The sequence below is a fragment of the Chelonoidis abingdonii genome, chromosome 2 (assembly GCF_003597395.2).
Source record: "Chelonoidis abingdonii isolate Lonesome George chromosome 2, CheloAbing_2.0, whole genome shotgun sequence".
Taxonomy (NCBI): Eukaryota; Metazoa; Chordata; order Testudines; family Testudinidae; genus Chelonoidis; species Chelonoidis abingdonii.
Window position 1 is genome coordinate 180023306 of NC_133770.1, and position 20151 is coordinate 180043456.

Sequence of the window (20151 nt, forward strand, 5' to 3'; positions counted from 1 at the left end):
ACCCTTTTAGATACCTGAAAACTGCTATCATGTCCCCTCTCAGTCTTCTCTTTTCCAAACTAAATAAACCCAATTCTTTCAGCCTTCCTTCATAGGTCATGTTCTCAAGACCTTTAATCATTCTTGTTCCTCTTCTCTGGACCCTCTCCAATTTCTCCACATCTTTCTTGAAATGCGGTGCCCAGAACTGGACACAATACTCCAGTTGAGGCCTAACCAGCGCAGAGTAGAGCGGAAGAATGACTTCTCGTGTCTTGTTTACAACACACCTGTTAATGCATCCCAGAATCACGTTTGCTTTTTTTGCAACAGTATCACACTGTTGACTCATATTTAGCTTGTGGTCCACTATGACCCCTAGATCTCTTTCTGCCATACTCCTTCCTAGACAGTCTCTTCCCATTCTGTATGTGTGAAACTGATTGTTCCTTCCTAAGTGGAGCACTTTGCATTTGTCTTTATTGAACTTCATCCGGTTTACCTCAGACCATTTCTCCAATTTGTCCAGATCATTTTGAATTTTGACCCTGTCCTCCAAAGCAGTTGCAATCCCTCCCAGTTTGGTATCGTCCGCAAACTTAATAAGCGTACTTTCTATGCCAACATCTAAGTCGTTGATGAAGATATTGAACAGAGCCGGTCCCAAAACAGACCCCTGCGGAACCCCACTTGTTATACCTTTCCAGCAGGATTGGGAGCCATTAATAACTACTCTCTGAGTACGGTTATCCAGCCAGTTATGCACCCACCTTATAGTAGCCCCATCTAAATTGTATTTGCCTAGTTTATCGATAAGGATATCATGCGAGACCGTATCAAATGCCTTACTAAAGTCTAGGTATACCACATCCACCACTTCTCCCTTATCCACAAGACTTGTTATCCTATCAAAGAAAGCTATCAGATTGGTTTGACACGATTTGTTCTTTACAAATCCATGCTGGCTATTCCCTATCACCTTACCACCTTCCAAGTGTTTGCAGATGATTTCTTTAATTACTTGCTCCATTATCTTCCCTGGCACAGAAGTTAAACTAACTGGTCTGTAGTTTCCTGGGTTGTTTTTATTTCCCTTTTTATAGATGGGCACTATATTTGCCCTTTTCCAGTCTTCTGGAATCTCTCCCGTCTCCCATGACTTTCCAAAGATAATAGCTAGAGGCTCAGATACCTCCTCTATTAACTCCTTGAGTATTCTAGGATGCATTTCATCAGGCCCTGGTGACTTGCAGGCATCTAACTTTTCTAAGTGATTTTTAACTTGCTCTTTTTTTATTTTATCTTCTAAACCTATCTAATTAATTTTCTTTATTTGTGCCTTTATGTATTTCTCAGTGTGGACAATAAAAACAGACTTGTCAGTCTCATTTTATTTATAGTTGATTTCATTTCAAAGTCTAGTGGTTACTTGGCAGGGTTTGCAAGTCAAAGTTTATTTCTTTAAAAAAAATGCTTCTATCAGTAAGTCTTAGCAACATCTCAGTGTTAAACCGTTAATGTCAAACGCTCATTTTTAAAAACCTAAGCCTTGGGCCAAATTTGACCTGACAGCACCCTTTAAAGAATCACTCAGGAAAGTTTTTAACTAGAAATTTAACTGGATTTTAAAAATTCTTTGTTTTAATAACTTAATTTTGAATTGGCATCTTCACTGTTGCACTTTGTCATAGTAATTATGTTTTTCCCCCTTATGGTGACAGTGGAAAAAGTAAATAAATTTTGAAAATACCATGAGTTGATTCTGTTTAAGAAAAGTTAAGAAATTATCTTATGTTATGCTGTAATTGTTTCGTAATCCTTTTTTTGTGTATTAAATAGATGCTATTGGAGATTTCCTAAAAATTGCCTGACCCAGACAGTAGTTCTTTTGCATTGCTTTCTGAGTTCGACAATGAATCGTCTTGCATCTAATGTGTAAGCTTCAGGCCAAGCAATGATGTCTTTATGGAAAAAGTAAATAATTAAAACTTAAAAGCTCAGTTCTAATCAGTTTAACTAAAAAAAGGTTAATGTACCTACTTGCATGGGGTATCCTATCACGAGAACAATTTGTTATTTAAAGCCAGGGAAAAAGCCTTCAGGCCAAAACATTTGTCTCTTCATGTAATTTGCTACCTGACTTAAAATAAAATGTGTGGGTTTGGACAAACTTCTGAGAAGTGTGCCACATCCTGAGTTTATTTGAAATAGCACTTTTGAGTTCATTGGGGAAAAAATCCTCATTACTATTAAAGGGATTACCCAGGGTTTCCTGCATTTTCTTATGCAAAACTTGTTTCAGTTAAAAAAGAGGCAGAGAGAGAATGGTCCAGCTTTTAAGTTCTTATTTTGAGGATTCCAAAGTATGTGGCCCTTCTGAGGCCTAACTGTCTTTCTTTAATCTATTAGTTTAAGTTGATGTTGGTAAAATACATGGGGCTTGGGGGGGTGGGGGAGTGGAGTACATTTTGCACAACAGGCAGGATTTGTAGGTAGGACTTGAGACCTCCATCTAATGTGTGTGTTTGTGCAAAGGTCAGAAGAACAAAAGGTTTAGGTTGTAACTGCTGTAAATATATTAGACTGTTTTATACAAAGATGGCCGTGTGAAAGCTTTCCATGTTAGAAATGGCCAGGAGATTCTGATCTGAGATGCTGGTTCTGAGTTATAAATATTTAATTCCAAACTAACCCTTCTACTGCATACACACAGAGAAACATGGAAAAGCACAGAGCTAACATGCAGCAAACTGCAAACGGCCCTTCCCCTTGAAGTTCTGTTTTATATTTGGATTATGGAAGGAAGCCACGTACAAGTGGAGACAAAGATGGTATAAATATTTCAAGTCTTAATTTTGCAGCCAACATAATTAGCTGGCCAACTAAGAAGTGAGCAGCTTATCAGCCTATAGACAGTGGTACCATGTCACTTGCAGAACACTGAATTTACACGGAGAAGATCAAGAAAGGGAAAGAAGCAGAACTCATCTGAGGGAGCCATGTGACTTACCACAGTTCAGTTGTGAGATACAGGGCTGTTTAAGTAACACATAATTCCCTAATACAGATTCAGGTGCTAATTATCACAGAACCCAACTCCTGGAAGATTAAAGTGAGGGAAGTGACCATGTTGTCTGCGTTGTATGAAGGAGATGAGGCTACTCTTTGGTTTCTTACAGTAGCTGATTTTCTTTTATACATACCCCTCGTCCCTACGTCTTCCTTCTTCAGAGAGGTATCTTTTAGGCCTGTTTTTCTGATTCCATTGCATGGCATTTGTTTTTGCTTTGGCTTTTTTAAAGTTTTCTATACCCAGTCCTATTTTGCTGTTCTAGCTTTTAATGTTTACTCTCCAAACATGCAGAGATCATCATTGCTGTCACACAGGACCTGATTTAGCTTCTGTTGAAGTCAATGGAAAAACCTCCCCAGTGATTTCAGAGGGAAGTTGCATCAGGCCCGTAACACAGCAGGCCTGATTCAACACACAGAGAGAAAAGATCCTTCTATTGAGGATCTTACAAACTAGTATGTTGTAGTAGTTTTCCTGGGACACAATGGAGGTGAGAGGGAACTTTATCCACCCAGGCAGGATAGGATGGAATTCTAATTTTAGGGGAAAAATAATTGTCACATTAATCACACATGGTCTCAAACCAACGAGAAACCAGAGAGGCTCTTATTACACATTAGAAAGATAGATAAATTTTTTTTTTTTCCCGCTTCAGGTCAGAAGCCCTTCCCCTGTCAAAAATGTGATGTCTTCTTTTCTACCAAATCTAACTGTGAACGCCACCTCTTGCGCAAACATGGAGTTGCCAACTGCTCTCTGAGAAGAAACGGGCTTATCCCCCAGTCTAAAGAAAGTGATGCTGGATCTCATGATAGCACAGGTAGTTCTTTCAGGTTGTTCAGAATAACAAGACAAGTTGTGTTAATTTGCTTGGAGACTGCATGACACAAGGCTTTAGTTAGCTTTTAGAGGGCGGAGTGGTGTTTTTTCAGAAAGGGAAAACTGATAGGAACCAGGGTAGTTGCAATTATTCAGTAGTTTTTCTGTGTGGACTACATAGGAGAGACTGAATTAGAGGGAAGCCAAGCAGATGGCTGTGTGAATCTGTTGCCTGAAAATTGCTTAATATGCTACTGGTTGTAGTTTGCACGGGTGAGCCTTCGTTGTGAAATATATACATACATACATCAAAGAGAGCTTCCGTGTCAGGAATCTTTTGAATAGGTTTCATAGAAGTTGTCTTGTAGCGATGAATTTAAAAGCAGCAGAAGAGATGTGGCTTTGATTAGCCTGTTAATGAAAGTTACAAATCAACCCATTACACTGAACCCTGATTAACTGACAGTCAGTTGCATCAGGGTGCACCATACCTTCCTTCCATTTTTCTGAATTCCCATTTATATGAAGATTTCCAGTATCCACCAATTGTTTGATAGATGGTGGTGTACTGTAATGAAGGGAAGAGGGACCAGATTATGAATCCTTGCAATCCCTTTTTAAACAGTGTAATACAGAGCCAACTGAGAGCTAGCCTTGCAATAAACTTTACCATGTTGGGAGACATGTTACAACTTGATTTGGCCTTGCTTGTCAGAATGGGACTACACTGTGTTATAACTGTGTTAGCAGCCTTTAACTTTACAGGGCTATATAGCACAGTTTGGTGTCATAGGTATGATATGGTTTGTTCCTGACTACACAGACAGAACCCCAAACCATGTTATAACTTGATCAAGCAGACTTCATGTTGTTATATGATCCCCTGACAGAATAAAATTGTGTAGACAGGACCCAAGGCCTTCTGTCCATGCACCCCCACTCCCATTCGGTCCCTGGCTCAGTGCTGTCACCACACTAGCTCCTGAGCCCATGCCCCAGTCTGTTCTCCTGCACTAGCCATTCTGAACCCCTGTGTGTGACCTCCCAGCAGCCCCGGTGCCCTACTCTGTCCTAACCTGGCTCCACAGGCCAGGTGCTGTGACAAACTTCTACTCCTAGGGAAATTCTGTGCCACTGAATTTCCCTGCCACGCCCCCCACAGAAAATACATTCTGCCCCAGAAGTGCTTCAGTTCTGCCTTTTGCCCACCAGAGGCTGCTGTGGTACCAGAACAGCCTGCTGCATTCATGCGTCTGAAGAAATGGGTTTTTTACCCGTGAAAGCTTATGCCCAAATAAATCTGTTAGTCTTTAAGGTGCCACCAGACTTCTTGTTGTATTCATACTGTTGGCTGTTCTGGCGCCACAGTGGCCTCTGGTGGGTGAAAGGTGGAACTGCAGCACTTCTGGGGCAGAATGTATTTTCTGCAGAAAAAAATAAAATTCTGCAGGACACATGAATTCTGCACATGTACAGTGATGCAGAATTCCTCCAGGAGTAGTGTTGGGGAATGCAGTTACAATACAGTTGTTCCTCCCACACAGCATAGTCTTGCAGCGAAGACAGGATCAAATAGTCTTTCAATCATATTCCCAAATCATTGTACAGCCTTGGACTTGCAGTCTCCTTTTGTTGTCCAAGTGATTAACGCAAATTGTATTTTTAAAATACTTTCTGTTTCAATGATACTACCCTAGAGACAGAGATGTTTTAATTCTTCTTCTGGCTCTTATAGAAGGTGGGTAAATAGTGTAGTCCAGCTAACATGGAAGAAGTTTGCAAGAGCTGAGATTTTAAAGGTTGTAAGGAAGATGGCTGTCATTAGCCAGTGATTACCAGCACCAGTGTCACTGGAAAAAGGAAGGAAGAGATTTTTTGAATGAGAGTTAGACACAACCACAAGGTAAAGCAAAGAGGAAAGCTTTAAGGTGAGATGTAAAGACAGGAAATGCAATTTGAGAGGTCATGTAATATGAAACAAGTCTATAGGAGTTCTCAAAAACCAGGGTGGCTGGCATTTATGAATAGGATTCAGAGATGGGTGAGAATCTGTGAAAGTGAGAGAGGATGTCTATGTTCCCACTTCCTAGGTGAGAGAGTAGCCTATACGCAGCATTCTGAAATGAAGGGAAGCCATAGAGTATAAACAAAGAGGATTGTAACAGTACAGAAGAGAAGAGAAAAAGTCAGATTTCAGGCGATGAGGAGTGACTTAGTATAAGTAAATGTGAAGCCCTAGGCCCAGGGAGAGGAAATACCCAGAGACACAACATGAGGGGACATAATAAAATATCCATATCTAACATATGAAAGCAACTTTATTTTACTATTTCTTGTGACTGAAGACTCTATTCTAATTGATGTAGAGAAGGTGTGGAATTGGGAATGGGAGTTAGGTAAGAGAGGGCCTCTCTATTCTGTAATACAGAAAGACAGACAAATATGTTCAGAAAGTGGTCCACAGTATGAGACAGTTGAAAACTACTTCCAGAGGTAACTGGGAAAATATTTACAAAGTAAGTATATGTAGTATGTTTAGCCGAATCCATCATTGCTTATCTCCATCTCTGTGGTCTGTCCTTACATCTCTCAGGCCCTGTCTACACTAGAAAATGATGATGTTGCAACAACTGTTGCAGCCCCCAGTACATGTCAAATAGATCATTGTTACTTTCTAGCAGGACAGAGGGCTTGAAATTGCAGTCTCTGTGGCCGGCGCATGCATAGCAACTTCAGGTTCCGGATCATAGTTCATGACAAAAGGAAGAGCTGCTTAGCACTAGAGTGTGTGACAAAGGCAAGAGCCATTAAGTTGTTTTAAAGCAAGTGCTATTGCTTAGTAGAGAATCTTGTCTAGAAAATATATAATGATCATGTGCATTAAGCCCGTGGAGTATAAAAACATTTTCCTGATTGAACAATGGAGTTCATCTTAAAACAGCTGGAAAATTCTCTGGGGTTTCTGGTGTATTCAGATACTGATTTCTGCTTCTTGGACATAATTAATGGACTCAGTCTTGAACAATTTCACTCGTATCAGTCAGTAGGACTGTTCATATGAGTAATTATTCATTTGAAGGTATTGCAGGATCAGAACCTGTATCAGAAGATAAGCAATATCGTGGCACCTGGTTTTTCACCAGTTACTGTAGTTAATAACTTATTTTTTTTTTGGTAAATTGGTGTTTTTTCCCACATTTATTACAAGTTGATAGGATTTATTTATTTTAAATAAATTGCACTTGTCCTTTTATGCTTTTAATTTTCCCTTTAGTTGGAAGAGTTTTAGGAGTATGTCTGAAATCCTCGATTGTAAACTGGCTGGTTTTAAGGTGTATTATTCTCATTAAAGGTGACTAGATTTAATAGGGGTATCAATAATATATATTTTGAGTGAGTATGAAGAAGGGGGGAAAAAACACTTAAGAGCTTTGATATCATAAGCTTCTTGTGATTGGGCAGGTGTTCCCTACTTTAGTGGTGGAGCTAGGAAAAGCTATACCTTGTGTGGTTTTTAAAGAATGGAAAAAAAAACCAAAAAAACTTACTAAGTGGTTCCACCTAGTGGAAGCTGTTCAAATAGTGACAGAAAATGTGCCGTCTTACACACACGAAAGGTGGTGTTCCTTGGGATAGCCTAGAAGTTAAGCACTGTGATGGTGGTGAATGTAAATGGATACTCTAATATTATCCTTCTGGAAGTGCCAGTTGTTCTTTCAGCATTATTTCTAGTGCTTTGCCCACCCCAGTTTTTAAATGTCTTTATGTAGTGGGGTTTCTACAACTTCCTTGGGGACTCTTAGACCATTTTCTGATAGTAACTGCTAATATTAAGGTTACAAAACAGTTTTTCCCTTATAACTCCCAGTTTTCATAAAGTAATAACGCTTCTTCCTGAGCCCCTTTGTAACAGACCTGTGAAATTGTTCCTAAAAATGTGTGCTGATCCAGATGCAGCAAAAAGGATTGCTCCCAATACATGCACATGCAGATTTTCATGTATTCCTAGCTTAGTTTATATCTGAATCTGGAACAGGACACCTTAATATGATATCTAGCTTTTGGAATGGAAAGGTCTCACAGCTAGACTAGCTATTTCCAGCTCACAAGGCCTTCCCTGCCCTTCACAACTCCTGATAAGCTTTAAGCCCCTCTCTGCACTCCATTTCCTGACATCAGACATCAGTTCGTCCACAGGCATATCTGTAATCCACCCACCCTTTGGAATAGATCTCCTGCATTGAAGCTTCTTAAACATTTTAAAAACCTTATTTATTTTACATACAACAATAGTTTAGTTATATATTATAGACTTTAGAAAGAGACCTTCTAAAAACACTAAAATGTATTACTGGCACACAAAACCTTAAATTAGAGTGAATAAATGAAGACTTGGCACACCACTTCTGAAAGGTTGCCAACCCCTGGTGTAGATAATGATTAGTCCTGCCTCAGTGCAGGGGACTGAACTGACCTTTCGAGGTCCCTTCGAGTCCTACATTTCTGTGATTCTGTGGTCTTCCCACCCCCCACCAAAATATATCAGGATTACGCTATATTAAGTGCGTATGCACAATTACTAGAGGTTCTGCTTAGTCACAATATTTCTTGTCACTGTGAAGGTGTTGTATTACAAAAACCTGTTCCAAACTATCAAGAGCGTTATAACTATCTTACTGTCATCTCTGGTTGCTCTCTTTATATGAGAGAAGCTTATAATAAAAAATCTAGGCAGTTCTGAAACAAACTCCACATGCTGTATATGTGTCAGCCAGAAAATAATTGTAAATTTTATCAGCATTTTTAAATCTCTATAGTTACTAAGAAGCTATTAGACTTGCAAGTAAACACTAAATCCACTCTTAGTTGTGCAGTGTTTTGGCTGTTAGTACATATAGCATGTTAGAGGTCTTTTCAAAATTATTAGATGCATGATAAATATAAAAGATGATACTGTTCACTTGATGAATACTAACATCTAGGTCTGTATTAATGTTGCAAACAGTTGACTAAAGCAAGGTGAGTTACAGCTTTTGGTAACATAATTTGCCTAGCTTGTGTCCTGAAATCTTAACTAAAAAGAGGCACAACAGCTGCAATTATGTCCCATACATCAGTCTCAACTTTGGTGTCCAAATGTGGTCTGGATTATTTTCCATTTATAAATTCACCCTCTCTCTCGAATTCAGAAGCTCTCTGTCTCTGCCTCCATTTTTCTTTAAAGAAATGAAGGAATTTAACTCAAACTGTGTTTTAAGCAATGTTAAGAATGTGATACAAGGTGATAAAAACAGGGAGCCTTACAGTAGTTGAGGCTGATAACTCACCCTATGTCTGGTTGTTGCAGGGGGTCACAAAACAGTGGGTGATGTCACCCACTGCTGCATTTTTGTCTTGGTTCAGTGTAGTATCATTTTAATAAATGGGTTCACTATAGAGAACTGAATCCTGTACTGGCACAAACTTCCGTGATTTCTATGTATCAGAAGTATGTCAATATGACCTATATCTGTATCTACCCAAATTTGGAATGTAACAATCTTTAACACTTAATTATACTAATTAATTACATTTGTTTTTATTTTGCAGAGGGGCTCCATTATATAGAAACCACATCTTAAACAGACTGATTAAGTAATCTCTGAGAATGCATAAAAACTCTCCTGTTTTATAAATGAAAAATAATTGCAGATCTTTGGTATGCATTTATAGTAGTATTGCACTTACCTCCTCCTCTTCTGTGGTATCTGAGCATTACCATTTGTTTTCTGTAGTGAGAGTGATTATACTGTGGCTCAATGAAACTGAGACCCAAGAACCCAGTAGTTGTATGTTGGAGGAGAAAGTATGTTGTTACAGATTCCTAATGGCCTCATTTTTGGTGTCTGTTATGTTCTCTTCTCAGCTGTACATTTACTGGCCTTGGTGGTAAATAAATTGAATGAATTAGAAGTGATGCTAGTGAGTCAGTGATGTCTTGACAGGACACATAGTTAATTGTGCGTGGGTGGAGAATGTCTGACTGACAAAAATTTCCCTCTCTTTGCCTACAGACAGTCAGTCAGATCTGGAGACTCTAGGTGGGGTGCTGGATCTGACCTCCTGCGAGAGAGAGCAACCAGAGGAAGAAACGGAGCTACTGGAAGACAAATGCAGTCCCAAGCAGGAGCAAAAGGTTGACTTGTCCCAAGGAGAAGAGGATGCACAAGAAAAAGCAAATGAGTATGAAGAGGGACCGGAAGAAGACTCTTTAAGTAACAAAAGCCTTGACCTCAATTTTGCAAGTAAGCTGATGGACTTTAAACTGGCAGAGAGTGATCAGAATGCAGGTAACTGCTCCCAGAGTGAAAAGAAACACACCTGTGACGTTTGTGGGAAAATCTTCAAATTTGCTGGCACTCTTGGCCGGCACAAAAAGGCCCATGCTCGTGAGGACAGAAAGGACGGAAAGAGCAGTGAGGATGAAAGCAAAAGTGTTCAGGAGGAAGCTGGAGCTCCCACAAAGCAAGACTCCACTCTTGATCAGGAAGAGCTCCCAATGGACTTAAAGGTGCTAGAATCTTCTGTGGACTGTGAGGCAACAGGAAAGGAGAATGAAGAGAGCGAAAGCATCTCTGAGGGAGAGAGTACAGAGAGAAAATCCTGTGAGAAGAGTGATGATGACAAAAAACCAAAGACTAATGGGGCTAAGAGTACCACAAAGGCAGACAAGAGGAAGAAAGTCTGTACTGTGTGCAACAAGCGGTTTTGGTCTCTACAGGACTTAACACGACACATGAGATCCCATACAGGTAAGTGGAGAACATGAGACAGTATTGCAGGAAGGAGATTGCTGTTTATGGTCAGCATCCTGTGAGCTCTTCAGCCTGATGGACCTCAGCACGAGCAGGGACTTCTAATTTCTGCTGCACAGTCAAACTATGTTATGAGGCGAGTTTAAGTTTCTGTGGCAACATGAAGTGAATTGGAGAGGAATGTGGAGAAAAGGGTAAACATTCAAAATCCTTTATATCTTCAGGAAGCTCAGTGGAAATACATAATCAATTATATATTTATCTACCTGGGTGATAGGGGTAGTTGGCTTAAATTTTTTCAAAATTATTTTTCCACTTATATGGTGCAGAATTTGGAGGTGAGGAGAGATCAGGGAAACTATTGCACAGATTTTATATCCAGCTCCTTGCCCCCTCCTCTGTGGCTCTGCATTTCTCTTATATTTTGTTGCACGTTGGAGTATAACGACACTATAAAGGGAATACATCGGAGGAGGGGAGCTGGTTTTCATGTGATTCTAGAGACCCAGCATCTCCATGCCTCGGTGCATCTGTTTGATCACACTCTTTGCTATGTTTATCTGAGTGAGAGTCAACTCCATGATCAGCTTCCACTCTTTCTCTGAACCTGAGCAGACCAGGTGGAATACATTTAGTACAATGCCATCCAGTGACTTCAGTGTGCAGCTAGTCATCGTGGAATAAATGGGGTTCTGCTTATGCAATAGGATATTGTTCAACATTCCATTACGAGGGAGGATTAGATGACTCTTCCATTTTGATTAGTAAAATCGTAGTCATCCACATGTAGAATGGCTGAGCAATAACTATGACCTCAAAGAGGTGTGAATCCATTCACACCACTCCAAATGTGTAGAATTCAGGTGTGCTTAATTTCACTTAGCAGTAAGCTGAAGTGACATCAGGAGAAGAGACTTCCTTCATGTGCTGGTTTTCGGCTAGTTTTTCATTGTTACATATTTTCTGATTAAGCTTAGGTACGTCATATTTAAATTTTAATCAAAGGTGAAGCTTCATTTAAGTAATGACACTAAGACACTTTTTTAAAAAGTGTGTGGGTCCAATTTTTTACTTACCTGAGTAATTAACTTCTCAAATGCAAAACTGATTTCTGATTGAAATCTTTAAAAAAAATAACACCAAATCTCCGTTAGTGTGACTTTTCCAAAGTGCTGAGCACCCACAAATCCTCTTGAAGTCAATGAAAGATCATCATCTTTGAAAATCAGGCTATAAGTCTGAAGGATGTGTGTTGCAGTGAGTTTAGTTTTCACTGCTAGACATGTGGGTTGTGTCAAAAGGAAAAACTAGTTTGGTCTCATTCTTGTATTTGTGTCCATTACAAAATCACTACAACGTATGATACATCTGTGTTCAAGAAAGCCTTTGGGGAAAGATTCTTAAGTCTAACAGAGCATTCTCTGATGAGCCAAATGCTGCTTTTGTGCTTTCTAAGGATGAGCTCCTCAACAATCCATATGTCAGATACTTTTAATGTTTTCATTGTTCCTGAACATTTGTTGGACTTGTCGCTGGAGTCTTTCTCTCCTCCCTCCCCCTCCCGCTTTCTTTAACTTTATCTGTAGTAGCCCTGACCTATGCGTGATTTTTTTCCTTCAAACGTAATACATTTAACTAGCTTCATTGCTAGTTGTTTCTAAAACATTGTTTTTGTGACCCTGTCCATATTTTTCCCCAACTGGGGGCTATGTGGGGGAAAATTTGTACAATGCCTGCCTGAAGAATAAAAAATAAGATGCATGGAAGAGCCATTCACTCATCTCTAGTCCTTTTCTCTTCCAATGCAGAGTGGTCCCTACAGTTTATTTTCTAGTATATTATTATACACCCTGCAGTAAGTCTGGCTCAATCCATTGCTATGGGCTCTTCAAATTTATGAGCTCACTCTATGCACTCATATTTTTTAAAAGATCAAGAAGCTATCATATTAGTGGAATCATACCAAACTTGCATCATTTATTTTCCTTTCATGGATGCAGGATATACAGTGCACCAAAGGGCTTGTGCATCATTAAACAGGACCTGATTCTGAGTTACAGAATCTTTACAGCACTCTGCCAGTTTTTTGTGGGAAAAAAAAAAAATGTTGGAGAGGAAAAAAACCAACAACTTTTTCTCTTGATTCTAACCAGAACCTTTTGAAAGTAAAGTTACTCTCTGCCTCAGAAACCTCCTATAAGCTTAGGTGCTTTGCAGCTTGGTCTGCATTTGCACGTTGAATCACTGTGGGACTCTCTATTTTACTTTGTGGGACTCTTTATTTTACTTAACAAGAGATAGTTTTGCTATATCAGAACTCATTTGTAAGCAGCTTCCATTCTAGTTGTTTTAATAATTTGTGTGTAAAATGTTCACCCTTCTATAAGGGACTGAGGAGGAAATGTTTTCTCACATGCTGTCTAACTTGTTTTTTAAATACTGGTTGCCCAGACAAACTGGGCCCATCATCCTCGTTCCTTCTGTGAATCTCAGCCCCTGTGTGCCATGGGCTAGTCTTTACTGTTTTGTGGTAATTTCCATCCTCTTGAGGGGGAGAGAAAGTCGTGCAGTCTGTTTATCCTGCAAAGGAAACTGCTGCCTCGATGCCGTTGGCTCAGTTTCACAAACATCTTTGAGTTTCAAAAGACTTTTCTGAGCTTCTGGCAGAAAAAGTTGCTCACTTAAGGGCACAGAATGTTAACAGACATGAATTATGGATGCTGAATACAGCATGTCAAATTACTAACCCATCTACCAAATTACGACATAGTCCCTTTAAAAAATACATGTTTCAGCAGATGCCTTTACAGCCCCCGAGGTTTATGTGATAGCTAAGTGTTTAACAATGAATAACCATATGAGCTGGTTGTACTCTCTCACTACCAGATCCTGCTGACCTTGGGTAAGATTGAAGAATTTTCTAAAACCATTGGCTTGTGTTTCAGTAGGGTAGTTGCAGGTAAATTCACTATTAAATAGGCAATTAGGTACACAGGTAGACATGCAGTTCAGTATAGTTGTAGTTTTACAGCCAGATTTTGAAACCATATAGTTACACAGATTTTAGGTACAGAGTTGTTAAATATCAGTTGTTACAGAAGTGGCAAGTCAAGCATCTGTTTGGTATATGACTTCAATAAAGCCAACACCTGCAAATGTTGGTGTCTAAAATTACACACCTAAAGAAAAGCAGCCTGATTTTCAGAGGTGGTGTTTACATGCATCTCCCACTGCAGAAGCTCAGTACCTTTCTGAATCAGGTCTCTTTCATTTAGGAACCTAACTGTCAGCCTCACTACTCAAGTAGCAGGTAGTTATCCAAGTCACGTGAAAGGGAATCCTACAGTAAATGTTGGGACTAAACATTGTTGGGACTAGCCCTGGCGACCCCATTAAAAGGGAGATGTGACCCACTTTGGGGTCCCGACCCACAGTGTGAGAATCGTTGGTCTAGAGCAGTCTTGTATGTTGTATTGTCCTGAAAAGAGAGAGGGAAATGTATTTATAATCTTAGTTATATTTTGGTCTTAATTCTGTCCTAGGAGAGAGACCATACAAATGTCAGACCTGTGAACGGACCTTCACTCTGAAACACAGCCTGGTTCGCCATCAGCGTATACACCAGAAGGTCAAGAACGCTAGGAACCATGAGAAGGAGAGTGACAAAGAGGAGACCCAGTCTAGGTGTGAAGAAGACAGTGAAAATGAGTCTATCCACAGTGGCACTAATCCCATCTCAGAAAATGAGTGTGACTCAGTTGCAGGCCTTGGTAACCATTCATCTGTCCCTAGAAACCGAAAAGAGAGTCTGGCCAATGCAGCGAAGGATTCCCTTTGCAGAGAGGAGAAAACCCCCGGACGAACAGCCAGTACTTGCCTTGCAGAGTCCAGCAAGAATGCACAGAAACAGATCACAAAAGATCAGGAATCTCGGGGTAACTGTGATCACGAGAGTCCATCAGGTTTCATTCACGACTTGCTGGAGATGCACAACAAAAAATCTCCCATGAATCACATTCTTGCCTCTGCAGATAGTACACCTCAGCTTTTGGGAGTTGAGTGAATTCTAACTATGAAATTGGACCCATCCCAGCATACAAACTAAAACCAGCGGAGCAAGGTTTTTGGAATATATTTTGTAAGAGTGACCTTCAGCTGTGGGATAGTATGGCAGACTGGATTCAGTGCCATATGCCTTTCAGTATAATAATGCAAGAGACTACGGTATATACTGATTTGAGTGCCTTACTACTTTATTAGATCTTTTGGTATCATAGGTTTTTTCAAAAAAAATGATTTTTTGTAATATTTTATTGAATTATTTGGAGAGGACCTTTTTCATTTAAGCATTAATGTTACCTTTTGTATTGGTGTGTGTGTGTGCGCTTGTTCTTGTATATCTGTTATAGTCGCTGTGTTTGTTCTCTGAGCTGGAAATGGGGGCAGTGGGATGGGGAAGCCCTTGGATACCACAGCCAATAACTGGAAGAAAATTACATGAATTTCAGATGAGATAGCCAGAAGAAATATGTACAAGATGCTGATTTTTCTCAGTATAGAGATTCTTGCATTTGCCATACGATGGAGCATTAATCCAATTCCAGGTATTAACGAAATGGTGGTTGAAGGTGTTCAAAGTTGGTTAAAGCCAAAACCAGGAAAGACAAAGAACTTTCAACCTCATAACTTGTTTCAACTTTTCAGCATTAGAAATGGTAATCTAGTTACCATTTAAAGACATTCTTTCTGGCCATTGTGGACTGAGTACACAGAGAAGAGTTACATAGCAACTTAACCTATGGAAATTATGCACCCGCTGTTATATATGTTTGATTTGCTTCAATATATTATTATTATTATTATTTTATTATTATTTTATAAATTCATCAGTTTGCTAGTCTCTGCAGACAGCAGAAACGAATGGGCAATATTTGCCCGCGGAGATCTACAGTGCAGCTTAGATCCCCTGTTTAAGCTTTCACCAACTCCCCTCTCATGTTGCAGCTCTTCTACTGTACTTAAATGGAACCCTTCCTCTGACTGGAGAATCAAATGGAGGCCAGCAAGTAATCATCACAAATGTGCAGGGGAACATCTCACTAGTGATAGCATGGGTGTGTGTGGGGAGGGTCATGAAAGGACTCCCCTTCCCACCTTGAGTGCATGAAGAAGGCACTGCAAATTGCTTGGTTCCGATCACATGACATTTGTTACTAACGAGCAAAGTTATTTAGTCTTCCAGTTGAAAGAAAGCGAGAAAGAAATGCGAGCCTTACCGTGATCTTGCTACCGTCTTTTTCTAAAGCAAGAAAATACTACTGGTAATAAAACTACAAATATAAAACATGTTAAAAATAAATAAAATAAATTTAAAAAAAAAATCTTTCTTCCTGAGGTTTTGGGGTTGATGCTTGAAGACTAGTGTGTGTTTCTAAATTTCATATTGATAGTTTAACCGCTTTAATGCTGAGGGTTGGGATTTCTCCACAGGCCTCCTGTTGCCTACAACAGGAGATACTCCGAACCACCAGCATTTACTGAGTTAAGCAAAATGTATCCTACTGTAGCTGTGCATTTTTAGGTATGCTCAGCATCCACTGTTCTTGTCCTTCAGTCATGATCTCTGGGACAGACACAGCCATAGTATTGCCGGAGTCTCACTGTGCCGTTCCACCACTTCATCTCCCTCACCCACACTGTGATCCTCCCGTCCCTTCCCATGCAAAATCACGTGTCCTACTTTCATTAGACTTGGAAGAAGAGGGCCTTAAATCAATCTCTCTCTCTCTCTCTCTGTCTCTCTCTCTCTCTCTGATATATATATTTCTGGAGACTGAAATCCAACTCCTCAGAATTCAAAGGAAGAAAAATGTTCTCAAGTGATATTCTTGCATATAAAATAAGAAAAAAAAATAGTTGAGGTATATGTGATTTTTTATTAGGGATGTATGAACCAGTTTTGAAATAAGTTAACTCTAAATTAATAAAACTCAGAACCAATGATTCCTTTAAAACTTTTCCAGGTGTGTTCTACTTAGTTTAAACCAGTTCACACATCCCTTAATTTTTTTATTACTATTATAATGATAATTATTATATTATTTTGGGTATTTTTGGTTTTGTTTGTTTATTTTTAATTTTGGGGTTGGTTTTTTGTTTTTTTTTCCAGCTCTCCACACTAAACTGCGCAATATTGTGGGGGAGAAGCCATTACTAAACTATATGCTGCAGAACAATGTAGCAAGTAATCAATTCCCAGCAGCCTGCCGGGACATCTGCTAGCAATAATCACTATTGATTTAAAGCTTTATTTAGCCTTTATCTATATCCTAGTAGATTATAAGGTCTTGCCACATTTTATTGACATTTTTATTAGTTGAGTTTGACTGAGAACTTTTTTGTTGTTGTTTTTTTTCCCCAATATTAAACTGTGAAGTTTATAACATGTTTAAACTATGGGTGAATCTTAGGCTTAGTTTGCATGTTCAGCTAATTTGTCTCTCTCTTTTTTTTTGTTTGTTTGAATCCTTTTATTTTTCCTTTCTCAGGGCTTTTACAAAAAAAAAAATGGATCTTCTGAAATCTTTTGTCAGAGTTGCAATGGACTTAACGATGAAATAATTCAATCACTACATTAAGCACTTGACTGTGAAAGCGCAAAAAGAAAAAGAGAACTTATGTTTGTGACTATTCTCAAATGGCTTTTCGGAGCTGTGTGACAGTCTGATTCCATTTTCAGAATGATTCGTAATCTTCTCTCCCCTTCTGTGTGTGTGTCTCTCTCTCACTCTCTCTATTCAAGAAGGAAATTTAATCTTAGTGATTTCAGCCCATGCAGGAAACAATAATAAATGTGTAGAATTCATATTTTTTCTAAAGGGAACTTTAACTGCTGCTACAAGTTGTGTACAAGACTGGTTTATGCCACATGAACAGAGAATCACACATTTGTTTTGGTACTTTTATTCCTCTCTTTATTCAGCTGTACAGTACTTCCAAATTCAAATTGAAAGTAAACCTGTTCTGTATCAAACCATCTAAGCAATAAAATGTTATATTTAAAAATCATAGGTTGCAAAATGGACACGGCTCTTCTTGTGGGTTTGTTGTAACTTGCTTTTAAGCCTATCTGTGAAGGATTATACACAACCAGAGTCTCAGTTTATGTATAGGGATGGTTCTCCCTTGTTGTTGGGCTGTGTTTGAATTAGAGATGGTCAAAAGATTTTGACCATTTTGTCCTGTATTCCAACCAGTTTGGGGCAAGTCACAGCTTTTGTAAACGGTGTTGTTTTTTTTTGGCGGGGGGGTGGTGGATTTTGGTTAAAATTTCAGTAAAAAGTTGGGGCAAAATTTTCATGCCAGTTTCCTTGAGCCACCTTTAGTTTGAACTTCTCTTTCCACTTTTAAACTGAAGCTTCATGATCACATAAGTAGTAAATGGCTTTGTCAGGGGATGGTGCTGTACTTAAGGAATACTATTCATATTTTTTTTTTTTATAAATGAAATAGGTGTCCAGTGGTGACTACCATCACAGTTGAATTTTCCACAGGGAATTTAGTAGAGCTGTGAAATCTTCAGGATGTAATAGACAGCTATGTGCAAAGTACCTGAGAATGTTGCTTTATTTTAGCTTGTCAGGTAAATATGGCCTTCCAACTTGCACTTTGTCTGCCATGTAGAATGACTTTCACAGGGTGGTGATGACCATCTGGGTTGAGCTCAAGATTCTAGAGTCCAGCGAAATATAGGGAGTTTTAGAATCTGCTTCTTTTTAAATCCCCACCCCCACCCCCGGTGGATGATAGTTCCTGCTTTCTAAACCTGTGAAGTGATGTGTAAAGGAGTCTGTGCTGCTGTGATTTACACCTTTTTGTAGCCTCTTATATTTAAATCATACCAAATTAAGCTCCCCAGAAACCCCTTTGCTGACATGTAACTTACACTACCTTCCATTCCATTTGAATTTGGCCCTGTGACTGCCATGATTTTTTCCTGTCCTGGTTCTGCAACTGTTTAGGAGAGAAACCAAAGACTTCTACTGGGCAATACAGCTACCTACCAAAACAATCTTACTTTGCTCCTACTAGTTCCCCCCCATTGCCACAGTGACACTTGGTTTCTGAAGACCATCTGTAGGGCTATCAGCTGGTTGGAGGATGTGTGGGGGAATGCCAAGACATTTGAGGCTATTGGTGTTACCTTTATATGCCAAAAATGCTACCTCTTTGTTCCCTCAGATGTGCGTTAAACGTGAAGTTTTAGATAGATTATTTTGATTCTGTTGACATAATATTTTAAGCAAAACTCCCATGGAGTGGGCAACAGAGCCATCCTGTTTTGGGAATAATGATGGGGTTTTGCCTTGATTTTTGAGTAGCAACTACATTTATTGTTTTTCCAAGCATTGGGCTTGGGGAAAAAACAAGTTCCCCATTCACAGAGCATGGCAGGGAATCATTGCTGAGGGTTAAGGGTGCCTCTGCTGGGAAAGGAACCAGACCCCTATCTTCTTGCATGGTGGTGGAAAGCATGAAGTTGGCATCTGTAGCTGGGGGAGGGGAAATGGGAGGAGATTCTCAAAATGTAGGAGTTGGGTGAAAACCTGATAGTTGCCCCCAGATTGTAATACAAAATGTTGACTTGGGTTGCTATTGGTAAAAGATGATGGAAAGTCAGCCTGGAAATTTCTGGTAAGGAGAAAGGAATAAAAATATTTTGTATTTGCCATTATCTCCTTAGTCACATAATAGCAGTAGTTGGGATATGCGCACACAGTACTTACAGGAAGTGGGGAAAGAATAGGAAATGAGTAGTGACTGGGACAGATGGATGTGGCCCATTCTGTTTCTCAAAGTTGTACTTCTCATCCCCACACTGAATTGAAATCCTCGCATACACTCTGTTCAGACTCAGCCTCTCAAGGCGGAAAATAAGGAGGCAAAAGACCAGAAGAAACATCCTTTTGACTTCTTTAAAACCTCCCAGCTCAGATTAATTTGCTTGCTTTTGTGGTGATCTATGCTTTGGACTCAAAATTGCAGGCAACTTGCTAAGAAAAACAAGCCATTTGTGGAAACTTCAAGGGATCCTGATTGTTGCAGCTACAACTATCTGGATTCAGGTGAAAACCCAGGGGCCTGCTGGACACTTTCTTGGAACTGGCCCTGTACCCACCCAGCAGGTGTAACTGTTGTACCACCTTGAGGCAGTACCTTAGAGCAGTGATGAGCTGCCAAAATCTTAACAACCAGTTTCCTACCGGGTCTTCAGCAGCGGGTCCTTCACTCACCCCGGCGAGCCCGACGGCACTTCAGTGGTGGGTCCTTCAGTGCCACTGAAGTCCTGGAGCAAGTGAAGGGCCCACCGCCGAAGTGCTGCTGAAGACTTGGAGTGCCACCCGGTGAGTATGAGCCCCACGTGTTTATATATAAATATTTTTTTTAGTCATCCCTGCTGGGGCTCTGTTGAAATCGGGCCCCGCA

The 20151-nt window shown here is 39.7% G+C and overlaps 1 protein-coding gene across 2 annotated transcripts in view; it reads left to right on the top strand.

The window, feature by feature from the left end:
* Nucleotides 1-17735, top strand: part of RREB1 (ras responsive element binding protein 1) — a 96854-nt gene extending 79119 nt beyond the window's left edge. The window contains exons 9-11 of one of the 2 annotated variants that reach the window (XM_032789327.1): nt 3708-3872; nt 9925-10662; nt 14208-17735. In XM_032789327.1, coding sequence (XP_032645218.1) covers nt 3708-3872; nt 9925-10662; nt 14208-14728 — 1424 coding nt within the window. In that variant the 3' untranslated portion in view covers nt 14729-17735. The remainder of the gene's footprint in view (nt 1-3707; nt 3873-9924; nt 10663-14207) is intronic. The other variant, XM_032789328.1, reaches the window with a different exon arrangement.
* Nucleotides 17736-20151: the final 2416 nt, after the last annotated feature.